This window comes from Arachis duranensis, chromosome 4 (genome assembly GCF_000817695.3).
Source record: "Arachis duranensis cultivar V14167 chromosome 4, aradu.V14167.gnm2.J7QH, whole genome shotgun sequence".
Taxonomy (NCBI): domain Eukaryota; kingdom Viridiplantae; phylum Streptophyta; class Magnoliopsida; order Fabales; family Fabaceae; genus Arachis; species Arachis duranensis.
Window position 1 is genome coordinate 93,519,333 of NC_029775.3, and position 19,285 is coordinate 93,538,617.

The 19,285-nt window shown below is 31.7% G+C and overlaps 1 protein-coding gene across 1 annotated transcript in view; it reads right to left on the minus strand.

The window, feature by feature from the left end:
• The window catches only part of LOC107484971 (uncharacterized), a 40,744-nt gene extending 22,413 nt beyond the window's left edge, over window positions 1-18,331 (minus strand). The window contains exons 1-6 of the mRNA XM_021140636.2: window positions 17,894-18,331; window positions 16,877-17,038; window positions 16,552-16,644; window positions 16,113-16,257; window positions 15,883-15,993; window positions 15,722-15,804 (exon numbers count right to left, since the gene is read on the minus strand). Coding sequence (XP_020996295.1) covers window positions 15,722-15,804; window positions 15,883-15,993; window positions 16,113-16,257; window positions 16,552-16,644; window positions 16,877-17,011 — 567 coding nt within the window. The 5' untranslated portion in view covers window positions 17,012-17,038; window positions 17,894-18,331. The remainder of the gene's footprint in view (window positions 1-15,721; window positions 15,805-15,882; window positions 15,994-16,112; window positions 16,258-16,551; window positions 16,645-16,876; window positions 17,039-17,893) is intronic.
• Between the last annotated feature and the right edge of the window lie 954 nt (window positions 18,332-19,285).

A 19,285-nucleotide genomic window follows, 5' to 3' on the forward strand; every position in this document is an offset into this window, starting at 1 on the left:
GTAATAATAATAATAATAATAATAATAATAATAATAATAATAATAACTACCAGTAAATAATAATAATAATAATAATCATAATAATAATAATAATGCAACTAATTAACAGTAATAATAATAATAATAATAATAATAATAATAATAATAATAATAATAATAATAATAATGTTGTTACTAACTAACAGTAATAATAACAATAACACTGTTCAAATAAAAAAAATAAATTAAAAATAAATATATTTATTTATCATAAAATTCAAAAAAAATTATATTACCCATTGAGGATGATCCAAATACTCAATAATGTGTTCTTCAGGTAACGTAAAATCACGAACCATTTTTTTTATTCATAAACTTAAACCCAGCCTATTATTTCTTCTTCTTCCTCCCATAGGCGACACTGCTATGCTCCTCCATCGCAGCTTCAACTCTCTTCGTTACACTCTCCTTCCTCTCTATCTGCGTTTGGAACTTTGCATTTTTAAAACCCTCTCCAAACCCATTCAACGAACACGCGTCAAACATGCAGGAAGGGTCACTGACAATCACAAGTTGCGATTGTGGAGTGCAGCTTGCAGGTTGACCAAGACACGTACCATCCATGCATTGGTTTCATTTCTGTTCATGAATAAAACGCAACTTGCATTTTTCAGTGTGCAGCAGATACACGTCCCATCCATGCATTGGTTTCATTTTTGTTCATGAATAAAATGCAAGTTGCATTTTTCAGAGCCTGTTTTTGGCAGATCCACATTTCGGGATAACACGCCATGTTACAATAACCTTGCATAACATCATTTTTGGTTCCATTCATAAATTATTTTCCGCAAAACGCCGGTCTGTCCCAATTCACCCTATCAATTAAGGTAGATTCAAAATGTTAGTTCGTCCCACTTTAAGACGTATTGGTGGGTTAGTGGACTAGTTAACTCTTTCTTTTTTTAAAAAATAAAATTCATTAAAATTAACTAAAAAATAATAATTAAAAAATTAAATACAAAATTATTAATTTTATAGTAATAATAACTCTTTTATTTAATAACAAAAATAAAAATCTTTGGCCCGCGAGGGCCGGCTTGTCCCACTCCGCCAAAATCTACAAATTTGACGGTGCGTATTTTGCGAATTTTTTAAATTTGGCAGGTTCCAAATCTTAGTCCGACCCGTCTTTTTTAGCGAGTTTGGCGGGTTGGCCCGATGGGTTCGACCCGTTTTGCCACCCCTATCTAGAGTTATTAAAATGGATTAAAGAGTAAAATTCCACCTCGACCTCTAATTATTTCGCTAACTCTCATTCCACCCCTCATCGATTGAAAAATGACACTACGGCCTCTAACGATTAACTCTGTCGAACATTTTACCCCTTCGCTAATATTTCTGTTCAGAACTAATAAATTTTGTCTATGTATCACGTTAGCTGATGACATATCAAGGAATCATTCCAAATGATAAAATGTCCTTACCATATCAGTAATATACTATAGTAAAATAGGACAATTAAAACCTTGAAAAAATTTTAGGAGACACTTAAATCCGTAACTAATTTAAACATAGATACATAAATCTACAATGAACTATGAAGTAGGACAAGTATCCCTAAATTTTAACAAGTCATTGTATTTATTACTATACTGGTTGTCGGCCTTAGCTAGTAGCAGTCTTAGTTCCTTACTTCTTCTTCTTCTTTCCTCTTCCTCTTCCTTCTTCTTCTTATAATATAAAAATTTTGTTTAATGAAATGTGCAAGAAAGGGTTAGTCTCAAATGGTGTTAGTTTTACTACTTTAATTGATGGACAATGCAAATATGAAAAATTGATTTGGTTTGGAAGAATTTTCAGGTAATGATCAATTAAGGCATTAGGTTGAATTTGATCACGTACAATTTGCCGATCAATGACCTTTGTAAGATCACGTTCACAAGATCACATTCACAACACTAGTAGATGGATATTGCAAAGATGGGGACATAAAATTTGTATTGAAAATCAAGAAAAAAATGATTGAAAGGGATTGAACTTGATGAGATAACTTTTACTGCATTTAAATCAGGACATTACAGAAAAAAAAGAAAGAGAAGGAGGAGCAAGGAGTAGAGGCTACTGCCAACCAAGGCCAGCAGTTAGTGCAACAAATACAATAACTTGTTGAAATTTAGGGATATTTTTCCTATTTTATGGTTCATTATGGGATTATGTGTCTATGTTTAAATTAGTTAGGAATTTAAGTATCTCCTAAAAAATTTTTCACGGGTTTAATTATCCTATTTTACTACAGCATATTGTTGACACGACAGGGGGAGTTTTTTCTCTTAGAATAGTTCCTTGATATGTCATCAGCTAATGTGACACGTAGGCAAAATCCATTAGCTTTGGACAGAGACATTAACGAAGGGGGTAAAATGTCTGACAGAATTAATCGTTAGAGAGCGCAATGTCATTTGCCAATCGATGAGGGCTAGAATGAGAGTTAACGAAATAGTTAGGGGTTGAGATGGAGTTTTACTCTATATTACATTAGCAGATTTTTTTTTTTCAAAAATATGATGTTTAAATTTTGAATTAAAAATTTTATATCCATAAAAAACTTCGAACTATACTAATTGAACCTGATCAAGCCAAAAAAAAATTAACAAATTAGACAAAATATGCATACAATTTGTTTTTTTTTGTATTTTTAAAAGAATCTAGTATTTTTTTATAATTTTTTTATCCAATTCGAAGACTTATCCACCAACTAAAATCCTCCATTTGTTTAAGTTTTTTGGTCTAAAAGTGAATTTATTTTATTTAAATATTTTTAGCCTAAAATTAGATTTTTATCCAATTTTTTTTAAAAAGGATCAGGCTGTATAACCTATTTGAATTGTCCATAAATAGTCTAAATCTAAAAGTCGAGGCTCATTAACAATCAAACAAAAAATCACCCTATATAACCAGAAAGGATTTATACAATTAGGTCTAAATAGATCCGTTTGATTGTTCTAATATTAATTAACTAAAAATTAGTTTCTCATATTTTCTCTTTGAAGTATAGTACTTTAAGATAAGAATATTATATTTTTAAGTAAATTCTATTTTCAAGAATAAAAATATTACTATTTTAATTTTTATTATATTTAATTTCTATTGAAATAAAATGGCTATAATAAATTAAAAAAACAAAATTATTCTTATTAATTTAAGGTGATTGTTTTGATACGATTACTAATTTATATGTACTGGTATAATATAAAAAGTGGACAAAATGAGGATGGTGGACATGATACTAAGATTACTCCTGTTCCCAATGAGCGGGAGCATCATCATGAAAGTCCTCCAGGTTTTGAACGTCAAGAAGTTCAAAACACTATAGGCCAACATTTCGTTGGCTTAGGGGAAGATTATGTTCATGCTATGCAAGAAATGCGCCATCGAGTGCAAGAATTAAAACGTCAACTTGCAGAGTGATCATAATCATGACAATCTCATTCTCAAAGTCGTATGACAAGAGGTTGTCGTGATAGAAGGACCCTAGAATGAGGTTATAGATGACATCAAGAAGATGATCGTCACCGTTTCCACTCACCACAGAGGAATAGGGGAGAGTCCCCCCGACGTGAAGAAGGACACCATGGTCCTTAGAAGAGGCCATGAACTGAATTTCGTTCAGCCTAGTCTAAAAGGAGGTAGACTCAACAAAGGAGTCATAGTCTTAAAAGGCATATGATACTCAGAAATATTGATAAACTCCATTTTATCATTTTATTTTGTGCAAAAAAAAACTGGAGTTTGTGAATTAACTTGTGCGTTTTTGACATTTTAGAGATGTTTGTGTTTATTTTTTCATTGAGTTTTATGATTAAATTCATGCTTTCTAGGAATATAATTTTTTAATTTTATTCCATTTGATACTGTGATGCGTTCTTGTTTAAGATATTTCAGGTTTTTTGGGCATTAGTAGTATCAAATATTGAAGAAAATATGAAAATGAGGGAATTGCATGAAGAAAATGAATGTTGTCAAGAAATACATGGATGCTTATGCATCCTAAGATGTACACACATGATTTGTGCGTACCCATCCTAAGATGTACATGCATGACTTGTGCGTAGACATCCTAATATATATACGCATGATTTGCGTGCACGCATCCGAAGATTTGTGTATATGCATCCTAGGATGCGTGCGCATCCTAAATGCATGTGATTCACTAAACACTGCACATGAGGTCGCGATTTGGATCCTAAAAAGGCCCTTAAGCACCAGATTCTTAAAGTATTTAAGGAGAAAATGCAAGGAAAACACCAAGTAGTTTTTAGATTTAGTTTTTTAATATGTTTTAGTGAACTTTAGAGAGATAAACTCAAATTTCTCTCTAGAATTCTTAGAGTTTCTACTTTAATTCTCTCTTGTTTTAGTTTTTAATGTTGTTTTAGCTTAGTTTTATTTACATTTTCTTATTCTATTATCTTAGTTTATTAGCATTATCTTGTTAGTTTGTTGTTTATATCATTTTAATTTATGAATTATTGTTGGATTTATGTTTTTTTATTAATAAATTTGATGTTTTATGTTTTATTATTACTTGATGAGTTGTTATTATTAAATTCTTCTAAGTTATTATTAAATTCTTCGAGTGAATAGTCATAGTTTTTACTATTTCTTGCAATTTATAAAGTTTTATGTTTATGCACTCTAGGTGTTTGTTAAAATGCTTGACTTAGTTATAGAGTAGATTATATCTTTCTTGGCTTGGGGTTGAGAAATCGGGTGACATTGAGTTATTAATGTCCAAATTGATTGATAATTTAGAGATATTAATTAATTTTATTTTCACTAACGCAAATCTTTTATTAATCCAATTAGTAAGTTAGTTAGGACTTGTGGATTATGATTAATTAAACCTAACTAATTTTTCTCAATTTGTAGAGGTTGACGAATTATGTTTACTCTTTGTAATTATCATGTTGTGGTTAGTAATAAGGATGGTTATCTTTAACCCTCAACCCTTGCCAAGATCTTTTTAACAATTAAATTTACTTTCTTTTCCTAATTCATTGCCTTAATTGTTTCTAGTTTAATTCCTTTTAACTTTTACTCGTTACTTTTTCTTTTATTTTTTGTGAAAATTTTCTTATCACATATGATGAAAATTATGTGAATCTTGTCTGTGATGATTTCACTTGGTTTATGGACTCTGGTGCCTCATGGTATGTCACTCCAAGGCGTGAATTTTTCACTTCCTATACTACTGGAAATTTTGGCAAGATCAAATTGGGAGATAAATAAGTGTGTAATATCATTGGTATGAGTGATATATGGCTTGAAACCAACATGGGATGTAAGTTGCAGTTGAAGAATGTTAGGCATGCGCCAGATATGTAGTTCAATCTTATTTCAGTGAAGGCATTGGATCAAGAGGGGTATTACACTTCCTTTGGTAGTGAAAAATGCAAGATTACCAAAGGGGCTCTCATCGTTACTAAAGAAGACAATAGTCTCACTACTCTCTACCTATTGCAAACAAAGTTGTGCAAAGAAAAGGTGAATGTAGCTAATGATTTCTCTTTTGATTTGTGGCATATACGTCTTGGTCACTTGAGCGAGAAAGGACTAAACGTCTTAGCCAAGAAGAATTCACTTCTAGTGAAAGGTACAACTTTAAATACTTATACTAATTATTTTGTTGGAAAGCATGATAGAGTATCATTTCACAATTCTGGACCTCATAGGAGATCACATGTTCTAGATTTAGTTCACATTGATGTTTGCACTATAGATGCTAAGACACTAGGTGGTGCATCATACTTTGTTACTTTTATTGATGATTATTCTTGAAAGTGTGGACTTTTGTTTTAAAATCTAAAGACCAGATACTCAGTATCTTCAAACACTTTCATGCAAGTGTTGAAAGAGAAACAGGAAGGAAATTAAAATGTATTCGAATAGAAAATGGTGGTAAATACAGGGTCCGTTTGAAGAGTATTATAAAGGACATGAGATCAAGCTTGAGAAGACGGTTCCTAAGACTCCTCAACATAATGGAGTTTCAGAGAGAACGAGTCGCACTATCAATGATAGAGTCAGGTGTATGCTCTCTTATGAAAATTTGCTTAAATCCTTTTAGTATTAAATAGTATAAGAGTCGTCGTAATGTCTGATCTATCAGAATCATGCAGCTGCAAGCATGTACTTTGGTAGTTAGGGTGTTACATATCTTCTTCCCTTTGCATCCCATATTCCCAGCACACCACTAACTGATGCTATTATGGAAAAACTCAAGTCTCCCGTAGACAAAAGTGCTAAAACAATAGTCAAGAAGACTAATACTAATGATGGGCGTAAAAAAGAATTACCACGCAAAGGTTCGGTTTCAGTTGGGAAAAAAACTCTATTCTCCAAAGTCGTCACCAACTGAAATTCCAAAGTCTTTGTTGGGTAAAGGTTCTCCAACTGGATATTCCATCAACCACAACACTTTGTCCAACTTAAATTTGCATCGAAATGATTCTGGAATTGAAGCACCATTTGTAAGTTACAATTTTTTGTTCTTTTTTTTAAGTGAATCTTTTGAATATTTTAAATTTTCTTGCATTCTAAAATTTTAATGTTATAAGAATTTTTTAATTTATTTTTATGTATTGGTTCAATTACAGTGGCTTCTAGTTGTATTTAGACCACCTGCTGGAATGAAATTAGATGAAACAGACATACAAGTGGCCACATATATATTTGGATCTGACAAAGAAGATAAAATTAGTAGCTAAACATGATATCAACCATACATATAATTTACATTTTTTATTGCAAAAAAAAATCATGACAAACATGAAATTTTAGCCAGAGGTTTCAAGTTTGATGCAAATAGGAACAGTTTTTTTCAACTTAATTCCCAAGGGTGGATTGATGAAGATGTAAGTATTTTTTTAATTATCACTTTTTAAAAAATAAATATAATTATATTACTTTCATGTTTTATTGTCTAAAAAAATGAGCCAATTGAATCTGATCTTTTTCTATTTAGATACTATGTGTGTATGCTCATATGCGAACTAATGAGAAAAGATATGCCTACTGTATTTTCTGTAAATAATTAATTATTAATTACATGTTTTATTCTTATATATTATGTTACATATCGTTAATATATATTTTTATTATTGTTTAGAAACTTGAACTCATGGGAAAAAATCCTCCTTCCAAAATGATAGTACAGTATCAAAAATCTTTTATGAGAAAGGTAGAAACTCTTCATAAGGTAAAAATACTTTAACTTGAACTAAATATAACCTCAATATTCAATAGTTACTTTTATTAAAATTTATTTAATTTGATTTTAAACTTTATATTTGTACCTGTCAATGAAGACAACATCTATTGGTATCTTGTTGTGTTTGATATGCACGAACATCATATAATTTGGTTGGACTCTAAGGCAAACTATGAAAAAATGGAGAGAAAGGATTTTAATATTAGGAAGCTGGTAATTATTTAAATTTATAATGTTAACATCTATGATTCATATGCAAGCTTTTGTATAGGAGTAGTATTTAACTAATTTAACTTAACCAATTAACAGGCTATGTATACTGAAGAGATGCTTCAAGATGACTCATTTTATGATCTTGAAACCACTGTTAGGCCTAAAGTTTCTCGTTTCGTTGATCCAAAGCATATAGAAATAGGAGAACAAAAAATTGGCTCGTAATGATCTAATCTTATCTCTATTTTATTTCTCTTAATATTATGTTGTATACTTTTTTATATGTGATTTTTTTCTATACTATTAAAATAGTAATGATTGTAGAATTTGGGTAGCAACTTGGATGAAAGATTGTGCTAAAAATAACAATTATTCCATCAAGGTATGCACACTTTAATATTATTAAATAATTATTAATTAGTTTTAAATTCACGACTTGTTACTTATTATTTTATATTTCAATTTTAGATTGACAACACAATAAGAATGCGCATTGCTCTTGATTTGGTTATCAAACTATACAATACAAAACAAGAAATTATTTTGAAAGCTGCAGAGAAGAACTACAAGAAGATTGAAGAGAAAAATAAGAATTTAGTTAAAAAATAATTTTATTTAGATTTAAATTTTTTTGAAACAATGTGGTAGAATTGTTGAGATTGTTATGTGTAGTTTTTAATATTTGTTTTTGGAATTTGAAATACAAGTTTCTTTACTTTTATAATTTGAGTTTTTAATAAATATTTTTTTAGAAATTAAATACTTAATTTGAGTATTACTTTTCATGAGTCTTGACTTGTTAATACATATATGATTTTAATTTCATAATGGACTCATGCATGTGAATGAATTCAATTCAATTAATGGCTCAAAATCATGATGGATTCATGTGTTAATGCATTCAATTGAATTAATAACTTATTAATATATGTATAAATTCAATTTCATGATGAGTTAGATAAGCATGCAAATATTAAAAATTTTTAAATCTACCCACACCTTTCTCAAATTATGATCCATGCATATTTAGTAGCATAATACAATTGAAGCCATTGTTTTTATGCCCAAATTAATGTCTTTATAATTTTTTTTTATTTTAAAGAACAACTATTTCGGTATTTCCATTTAAAGATACATTAATTTAATTTATTGTCTTTAAACATACCTTATTAAATTATTAATACGTTACTACTTTATACTTTATTTGTATGATTATTAATACGTTACTACATTAATTTAATTTATTGTCTTTATACTTAAATGATGACAATCAGTAATTAATTTAATACTAATCAAGTTCAATTCAAATTTTAAAACAAATTATTTATTTGTTTCTAGAATTTTTTTCAAAAGAATGATTTTAGAAAAGTAATACTGATGAGATTATGTGATAATTTCTTTTGTTAAATATAAAAAATAATATAAATAGATAAAAAATATTTGTTAGAAATTACACGTATATTAAAAATATTTGTTGACCATTAGTATTATTATTCAAGTAAATAATATACAATTTAACTTTTCAACCTTTCTTGAAAAAACTCTTAAATGAGATAATACTTTGCTTTACCATTATGCTTAATAATAATAATGACAATAAATAAATAATATGTTAGTAATCAGTTTTAAAGGTGTGAATAACTTCAAATACTTACTCATTTAAATACGTTACAAAAAAAATAATTGATCCCCAACTTCTTCTCTTTCTCCAAATTTAAGTCGTAGCCCACAATGCTCCTTCTGTCTTACATACAGGCTAATTCACAAAAATTAGGCAATTTTGGCCGACTGAAAGTGAAACCAGCTAACTCTCTCCTTTTTATTTGGGTGTAGTTTGTAGATTGACAATGAAGATGTGATGGATTGAAACTAATAATATCTCTGCACAACTCATGATAATCAGAGAAGAGATACCACTTAAACTGAACATGAAACTTTTTAAATGCCTATAGACATGAGAGATGGAAGACAAACACAACGAAATTAAATTAGATAAAAAAATTAAGAATGAAAATGATGAAACTGTCTTAAAACACAAAAATTCAATTAAATTAGACCGCCATGATTTGTCAAGTTCCGAAACTCCAAACAAAAATGAAAAAAAAAAATCTTAACCGAGTTTTATGATAGGTCGAATTCTGAAACATCAAACATAACTCAGCTGCATTCAAGAGAAAATTAAATATTAAATTCGCTCTTTAAGCTTTTCTTCTCTTCCTTTTCTTCATTCTTTTCTTCCTAAAACTTTAATCTGTTAAATTGACAATAATTTATTATGAATAATGTTTTAATTTCTCATTGTTAAACAAAATCTTAAAATGTGTATGGATGAAAAATATGAAGACTATTTCAAGGAACCAAAAGTAATCAGCAACCTGTTGGACTAATGCAAACGCTTTTCATGGAATTGGTCTACACACAACCAATCATTTATTGTTTCTTCTGTAATTTGGAGTGATAATTAAAGAAGAATCCAAATAGCAATTTTAGGATTAAACAGTGAACTTGTACTAGCTCAACAACTGAAAAGATATTTCAATTAGGCGAGTAATTACTTCAGATTCCAGAATCAATCACAACATATAGTGTAATTAATCTAATTGATAAATCTATATAGTAGATATACAGCTCAAAATATTGTATCCATGGCAGCAAATTTGATCCATAAAGAAATCAACAAAATGAAACTCACGGTTTGAACATGCAAGCATCGAAATAAGCCCAGAGAACCAAAAAAAATGAAATTCATTGTTTGAACAGAGGATGAACACCTAACCTAATGCCAGGGGTGTGGACGTCAGAGACGGTGATGGAGAATACTGCTACGCTGGTGGATCGGAGGCGGCAAACACAGGGGTCACGGAGGCTCAGGACGTGATAGACGGCAGCGACACTGCTGTTGAAAGCGAAGACAGTGGGCGTGGTCACGGAGGCTAACGATGAGTGATGGAGATGGAGATAGATGAAGGCGCAAGAGATAGAAGGGAATGTTTAGGAAAGGTTCAGATCTGAAAGGGTTGAGTGTTTAGGAATATGACTTAGAACAAAAAACATTAACTGGTGGGTGTTTTGGGAAGATAACTCTGATGGGAAAGGGAAGAGGTTTTTCATTTTAATTTTGTATTAATTTTAATAATAAAAAATACTTAACCATAGTTAATCATATACGATTAAAGTATATACGTATTCGTATTTTATACAAATAATATTTAATATACTTTTAAAATTCATTAAATTTTAAGTTTCTAAAATTATTTAATTGTTAATTGACTGAGATTAATGAAGCCACATGTCTATATTGTATTAGTCCACATATTACAAGTCGATATGTGATTTTTCTCGACGACTAAACTATTGAAGACCTTGAGAAGACAGACAAACTAACAATAACTGTTAGACGTTCTGTTGATGATGAACATAGTCCTTCCACTAGACCTCCTGTTGATGGGGGAGATGTACAAGTTGATAATGATGGTGATAATTTACATGATGAACTTACACCTCAACCTGAGGTGCTAGTTGCAGAAGTACCACCAAATGTTGAAGTCCCACTTAAACTACCAGTTGAGCTTGAATTGAGAAGATCTATTAGAGAGCGTCATCTTTCTCAGAAATACTCTCCTCATGAGTATGTGATGAACACTAAGATTGGGGAGTCAGAGAGCTACCAGGAAGCTATGTCTGATGAGCATAAGAAAGATTGGTTGAAGGCCATACAAGAAGAAATGAAATCCTTGCATAAGAATCATACATTTGAATTGGTGATGCTACCGAAAAGTAAGAGAGCATTCAAAAATAAATGGGTGTTTAAATTGAAAGAAGATGAAAATGTCTCACGGCCAAGGTACAAAGCTTGATTGGCTGTGAAAGGTTTTGAGCAAATGAAAGGTATTGGTTTTAAGGAGATTTTTTCTCCAATTGTGAAGATGTCCTCTATTCGAGTTGTGCTTGGATTGGTGGCTAGCTTAAATTTAGAGGTTGAGCAGCTTGATGTGAGGATTGCATTCTTTCATGTTGACATAGATGAAGAAATTTACATGGAACAACCAGAGGGTTTTGAGGATAAAGGAAAGGATCACGTTGTATGCAAGTTGAAGAAGAGCTTATATGGGCTGAAGCAAGTGCCAAGGCAGTGATACACGAAGTTTGATTCCTTCATGGAAGGTCATGGGTATAGTAAGACTTCTTCTTATCATTGTGTGTATGTTAAGAAATTCTCTAATGGTGGTTTTATAATTCTCTTGCTTTATGTTGATAACATGTTGATTGTTGGTCATGACACTAAAAAGATTGAAAGTCTTAAGAAAGACTTGAACATATCCTTTGCTATGAAGGATTTGGGTCTTGCAAGAAAATTCTTGGCATGAGTATCACTCATGACAGGAAGAATGAAAAACTATGGTTATCGTAGCAGAAGTATATTGAGAAGGTTTTAGAGAGGTTTAGCATGAGTAATTCCAAACCTGTTAGTACTCCACTTGCTAATCATTTCAAGTTGACTTCACGGAAATGTCCTAAAAGTGAGAAAGAGAAAGCAGAAATGAAGAAGATTCCATATGCATCTGTAGTTGGCAGTTTGATGTATGCTATAGTTTGTATTAGGTCAGATATTGCTCATGCCATTGGAATTATTAGTCGGTTTCTCTCTAATCCTGGCAAGGAACACTAGCAAGCAGTGAAGTGGATTCTCAGATTCCTTAATGGTACTTCGAGAGTTTGTTTATGCTTTGGGAGTGGCCAACTTGTGTTGGATGGTTACACAAATGTGGATATAGCTGGAGATCTTGATTCAAGAAAGTCTACTTCTGGTTATATGATAAATTTTGTAGGGGGAGCTGTATACTGGCAATCTCGACTTCAGAAACGTGTTGCTTTGTCTACTATAGAGGCAACATACATTGCTGTTGTTGAAGCTTCTAAGGAACTCTTGTAGATGAAAAGATTTCTACAAGAATTAGGTATCAATCAAGAGAAGTTTGTGTTATTTTGTGACAGTCAGAGTGCTATCCATCTCAGCAAGAATCCAACATTTCATTCTTTATCGAAGCACATAGAGGTGAGGCATCATTGGATACGTCAAGTGCTTGAGATGAAGTCATATGCACTTGAGAATATCCATACTGATGATAATGGTTCAAATATAATGACTAAGAGTTTACGTGCAGTGAAGTTTGATTCCTACAAAGAGAAGGTGGGTTTGGTAGAGCAGCCTATTCCCACTTGAGCTGGTAAGAGGAAGATTTATTAGTGGGTCCCCAACTAAGTGGGGCCACAAGTTAAAAACAAATTAAAAAAAGAAAAGAAAAGAAAGAAGTAGCTGAAAGCCACGAGCGGGAGACAGAGTTTTAAGACTCAATTTGAAAAAAGAAAGAAAGAAACGAAGCAGGGGCTTCGACTGAAAGAAGAAGAAAATTGGGAGGAAAAGGACATGCCATTTTTCTGATTAAACCAGTAAACTCGCTCCATTTCTTATGAAATTTCTTATGATATAGTTTGCTAGTTGTATTGTCTTTTCTTTTGTCTGAATTGAGATACCCACTTTGTGGACGGTTTATGTTGATTCCATCAGTTTTGATGATGTATTTTTTTGATTGTTGAGATGCCCTAGTGCTACTAGGAAGACTGATTGTGTATCCATTATTTTGATAGTGGAAGATTTCACTGGACTAGGTCTTGTGGGATTTTTGTCCCTCTTTTAGGAATTTTCCCACGATAAAATTTTGGTGTTTGATTACTTAATTTCTGCCATTATATTTGCTACTTGGAGTATTTTTGGTATTACCTATTTAATCGCACAAGTTGTGAGAAAAATATTTGTGGTGCTTCCTCTGTTAAACAGGTTCTTGTTTGAACCTTTGTTGAGTTTTTCCAACATTTATACTAGTGATCTTCTTGCAAGGGACAAAGTGGCTTAGTTGAACATAGTGAGACTAAGCTGGCTTCTATCCCAACAGCGAGTAAGGATCCAAGGCAAGGTGACAAGGATAAGAAGGAAAGTGCTAACACCAAGAAATTCCTTAGGGCAGTCAGTCTTTGACTTCCTTCCCATTATTACATCTCAGAGGGTTTTGCCGGCTAGTGGTTACCTATGTGTGGAAACAGTTGATTCCTTGCAAAAAGTCTTTATTTGTCCTGCTAATAGGGAATTTTTCCTTCCAGTTAACTATCCTTCTAGTATCTAGTTTAGAGCTAGTTGCAATAGATTCTTGGCCCCACTTTGACTGCCAAGTCAATTTTGCTAGTCCCTATAGGAATAAAAATCATGTTCTTTTATTTCTATAAACATCTTTAAACAAATTCGAGAAAAAACTTTAAATGGTCCTGACAATTATCTCCAAAAATAACGAGGTCCTCAACAAAAAATATCATTTTCGGCTCCGGATCTTTATTTTTATGAGACTAATTAGCCCCTTTGTCAATATTTTTTATCTGTATTAACGAAATAAGCCTACATAATATGTTAAAATATTGATTCATCCATTAAAAACCAACTAGGATTAACAAATTCATTTTTGTTGGGAGTCTCGTCGTCTTTTAAGAATAATTATCAATGCCGTTTAGTTTTTATTTTTATTTTTTATTATATTTTTTAAATACATTAGCTAAATTTATCGCGTAAAACTAAGAAATATTAGTGTTTTTTAAATTGTTTTTACTTATAAAAATTAAATAGAGGATATATTATTGATTAACGTATCACATAAGCATATTTTGAAAAGAGATCATTGACAGAAAGACTAACTAGTCTTACAAAATTAAATATCAAAAGCCGAAAAAGGTATTTTTTTATTTAATAACCAAGTAATCCTTCAGGAGGTTTGCTTCCTTGGTCTAGCTTCCTGACTTTATTTTTCGATCGGGAATTTTATATGTAAAAAGTTCAATTATGTTTACTTTATAAGCAATGCATGCTTATTCCTCTTTAAGGTGAATATTCATTCTTTTTGTAAATAATAACAAGAAAAAGAAAATAAAAAAATAAAGACAACGAAAAAGAATAGCCGTTACAAAAGGAAAAAAATGATACACCCCTTTCACATCATCAAGGGGAATATATGATGGGTATACGGTAACCAAACAGTTATACGTTCTAACGTTGTTATCAAATAGCGCGTAATTGATTACTCTCCTTTTTTTTAACAAGTGACTTTAATTGAAAATCAAAGCCAGCCCTGATGCAACATGAACATGACAATTATTGTTAAGATTCTTGGGAGATAAACAGCCCCAAAGCAATTACTAGTTATAAGTGGCTAAAAGAGAGTGAGTTCATTAAGTGTCATTTGCATCCTTGGGAGAGAAACAGCCCAAAATAATTGAAAAAGAATTGTTCCCAGAATAATAAACTAACAACAATTTTACTGAGCTAACCCCTTGGGTCTATAGTTAGCAGAATTGATGTTACCAATATGTACAAAAAATAAGTAGAAATGTTAATCAGTGAATCTTCTGATTCTTCTCCAACGCAACACAGATACGTCTCAGACAAGTCCCAGCACTCAAGGGTAATGTAGAAACTACAAATATTCGTATAACAGAAATCAGAAAGTAAGAAACTTGATTCTTGTAGCTATCTACCAACTAAGTGCTTGTTTGAGTACCATTAAGTTGTTGAAAAAAAATATTTTTTTTAATGACAAGATCTTTTTGTTTTCATTTTTTAACGTATTTGATAAATTTTTAATAGTAATAAAAGTATTAGAAAAAAAGGTTTTTTTTAAAAAGCTACAATTACATTTTTTAAAAAAAAAATCTATTTTACTTAAGTTAAAAATATAAATACTTTTTCGGATGCCATTAAGTTGATAGAAAAAAAATTCAACGAAAAATATCTTTTTTTTAAAGTGTTTAGCAAATTTCTGATAAAAAAAGTAAAAGTCTTAGATAAAAAAAAATCTTTTTTAAAAAGTTACAATTTACATCTTTTTTAAAAAAAAAAAACTATTTTTCCGAAAAAAATAATGATGCTTTCACATAATAAATAAACAAAAAATACTTTCATATTATTAAACTCAAACATAATTGATAGATAAAAAGATCTTTTTGCATCAAATATCCAAATATAAAATTATTTTTACTTTTCCGGCAGTGGCCCAGCTAGGAGCAATCATGTCCACTTAAAATATTTTTCCTTGTCCTCCACTATCGCAAAACTAGTTAGCACTAAAGTTTGTGTCCATGTCCCTGTCTCTGTCTGTCGCTTTCATTTTGTTACCTAACACTGCCATAGGAAAATGTATACGAAAGCATTAAGCATACCACAAACACAAGGTTCTCATCATGATTGGCAGCGGTGACATAGTCATTAATTTGAACAGCCTTAGGGGAATTGACGGAAAGCCCTAAACAATAGAAAAGCTACATATAAGAATTTTTATAATATTGATGAAAATATCAGCAGTTTAGATAAAGAAACTCACCAATCTTACGAGAGTTAACAGGTAAGTGTTGAGTTACAGGATTTTCAATTAGGCACAAAAGTTTTCCATAATTACCCTTTGATTTGATGCTGAACTTTTCCAGTAGCTCAGCTAAAATTACAATTAAAGATTCAAGAAAATAAGAACAAATTAGATACATGAATTTGATGATGAACCATGATAACAAATGAGGAACGGAATAACAGATTTATTGGATATAAGAAGCTCACCCATCATGTTGCAAAAGCTTCCAAGAGTCTTTGGTATCTGGGTGTTTGCTTCAACTCGGATAAGTATTCCTTCATCAGTTTTAATGAATACACCATGTACCCTACCGGCTATGCAAAGCCTACTACCCATAATTTGAAGAAGGGCCTAAACATAATGTTTATAAAAGAAAGTTAAAAACAGAAAGAAAAAAAAATAAAACAATGGCTTCTTGATAAAAGGGAAGAAAAAAGACAATAAAACACCCTATTAGATTAGATTAAATTCAAATCAAAATGAATGCAGTAAAAAAACGTAAATATTCATAGAACAAAGGAACAATATTTATATCAAACCAGGACAGAGGAATATGAACAGATCAACAACCAAAGTAAGGTTCTAGAGTTAGTCAATCACACAACAGAGAGACAAAAGAGGGAGAATGGGGGTGGTCTTACTAACCTCATGCACAATATCAGGCCTATAATCATAAGGGTTCTTGTTTTTCCTTCGCAGGAAATTGGCATGCTCGTCTGGATTCAAAATCTGGTACCTCTGGAAGAGTTCACAAAATAAAAATGAACTTAAATATAGAATGCAAATTACAAAGTATTAGTTTCATTCATATCACTACTAATCTGAAAAAGAAAACAGAACTGGAATTGAACTTGATAAGAAAAATGGAAGTAAATTAAACTAACAGAAGAGAGGCACAGAAATCTTTTCATTACAAGCCCAAATCAACTTTCAACTTTTTACATATTATAAAAATATATAAAAAGAATACCTTCCCAACATAAGAAGCAACCAGGGAGGCATTTTGAAGAACGAAATATATTCCACCTTTTGATCCCCAATAGCAAGGTGCTACAGGAATTCCTGCAAGCCACATCATTGTAGTACCATCTTCTTTGGGCCCCATTGATTCATCACACTCCTGAAGCTTTGTCTATAAGAAAGAAAATCATACTTAAACTATTTATTCTACCTTAGGATGTAAAAGCATAAATCAAGGCATACGACATACTATAACAAGACAAAAAATATCAGATGCAAATGTAATTTGTAAAATTCTCACAAATTTAAAATATCTCATTTAAGGGAAAACCACCATTTTGACACCCGAAAGAAAGAAAAACCCTTGTGACCCCCTGAAAGATCATAAAAGTTTGACAAACTTCACAAATTATGATCTCTTCACCATTGACATCAGCGGGCATGTTATGTATTGACATGGCACTATGCACATTATCCCTAATTAGCCCTAAATCATATTTGGTAAAGTTTGTGAAACTTTTATGATCTTTTAAGAGCCATGAATGTCTTCTTTCTCTTGAGAGCTAGTTTGCAGGAACCAGAATCTCCTGAGTGCTAAAATGGTAGTTTATCCTATATTTAATGAAACTTTTCAAGGAAAGAAAAGACACATTCCCCGGATAGAGAATAACTTCAGCCTTCACCTATGATAGGCTAGCCTGACCCACCCAGTCGATAAGTCAGGTATTTAGGATGGGTGGCAGCCAACTCTAGTCTGTGTTGATAGAGTAGAACACTGGGCCAGTTGTTTTAGGACAGCCACATGCCTATATATCCTAAATGTTTAAAATTCTTCCTTTTGAATATGATTTATATTGGTACAGGTTAGCATCCAATATTCAAATTGAGTCCAAGCAACAATAATACAATGTTACAATAACACATTATACATCAAAATATATTAACTTAAACACAAATTGAATTAGATATCAAATACAAATGTAAATATCCAGAGCACAAAGGATGGAATTGTGAGGGAGAAAATAACCTTTTTAATAAGACCCCCTTGAGAGAAGGGTCTTTAAGGATCTTGTTACCATGATTCTCTTGCTTTTCCTCCTCCCAACATTGGGTTTCAGTTTGTTTTTTATCCCTCTTATGCTTCAGCTTACTGTTTGCACAAGGAGTGAACATCGCTACAATGAATCAAAAACATCCACCAATTAGGAAGAAGAGCTTATTTTTCATGCTCAAGAAGAAGAAGAGCTTATCTCCAACATCACACAATGCACATGCTTATTTTTCATTGAAAGAAGAAGAGCTTGTTACGATAGCTCAAGATTTAAATCAATAAATTAAAGGGAAAACACATTGACTTCTACAATTTGCCCGAAATATAATCAAGGTTATGTCCAAGTATCAACATGACAATACTTGTATTTTCTTGGATGAAAAATATTTTGCATGCTAAACATCCAATTTGGATAGGACCTAGACACTGAGCAACAAGTCATGAGACAAGATGGCAGCATGAAAGGCACCAACATGCAACCGTACCTAAAATAAAAGGTCTCAAGAAAGAGACATAACATAGAAAAAAGCCAAATTATGCTTACCTCCCTTGAGGTTTACTGGTATTACACTTAATTACCTCTAATGTTTAACCTACTTACCAAAACCCTCCTATAAATATTTTCAAAATGTCTAAATAACCTTTTTTCCTTCCTATCCATCGTGCCCTCAAAATTAGAAGACAAAAATTTAGAACCAATTTTGATTCAACGCCACACTTCACCATCAACGCACAGTGAGATGTGAAAAATATTTTAAAAGAAAACATAGAAAAAAAGGCTATCTAAAAGGCATGCCATCCTGGAGCCAGTCCAGATTCTTCAACATCATCCACTTATTCCCAATTGTACACAAACATGTTGATGAGCGGATATTTTGTACGCTTTTTGGCATTGTTTTTAGTATGTTTTTAGTATGTTCTAGTTAGTTTTTAGTATATTTTTATTAGTTTTTAGTTAAAATTCACTTTTATGGACTTTACTATGAGTTTGTGTGTTTTTCTGTGATTTCAGGTATTTTCTGGCTGAAATTGAGGGACCTGAGCAAAAATCTGATTCAGAGACTAAAAAGGACTGCAGATGCTGTTGGATTCTGACCTCCCTGCACTCGAAGTGGATTTTCTAGAGTTACAGAAGCCCAATTGGCGCGCTCTCAATGGAGTTGGAAAGTAGACATCCTGGGCTTTCCAGCAATATATGATAGTCCATACTTTGCCCGAGATTTGATGGCCCAAACCGTCGTTCAAATTCACCTTCAGAATTCCCAGCGTTAAACGTCGGAACTGGCACAAGAATGGGAGTTAAACGCCCAAACTGGCACCAAAGCTGGCGTTTAACTCCAAGAGGAGTCTCTACACGAAAATGCTTCA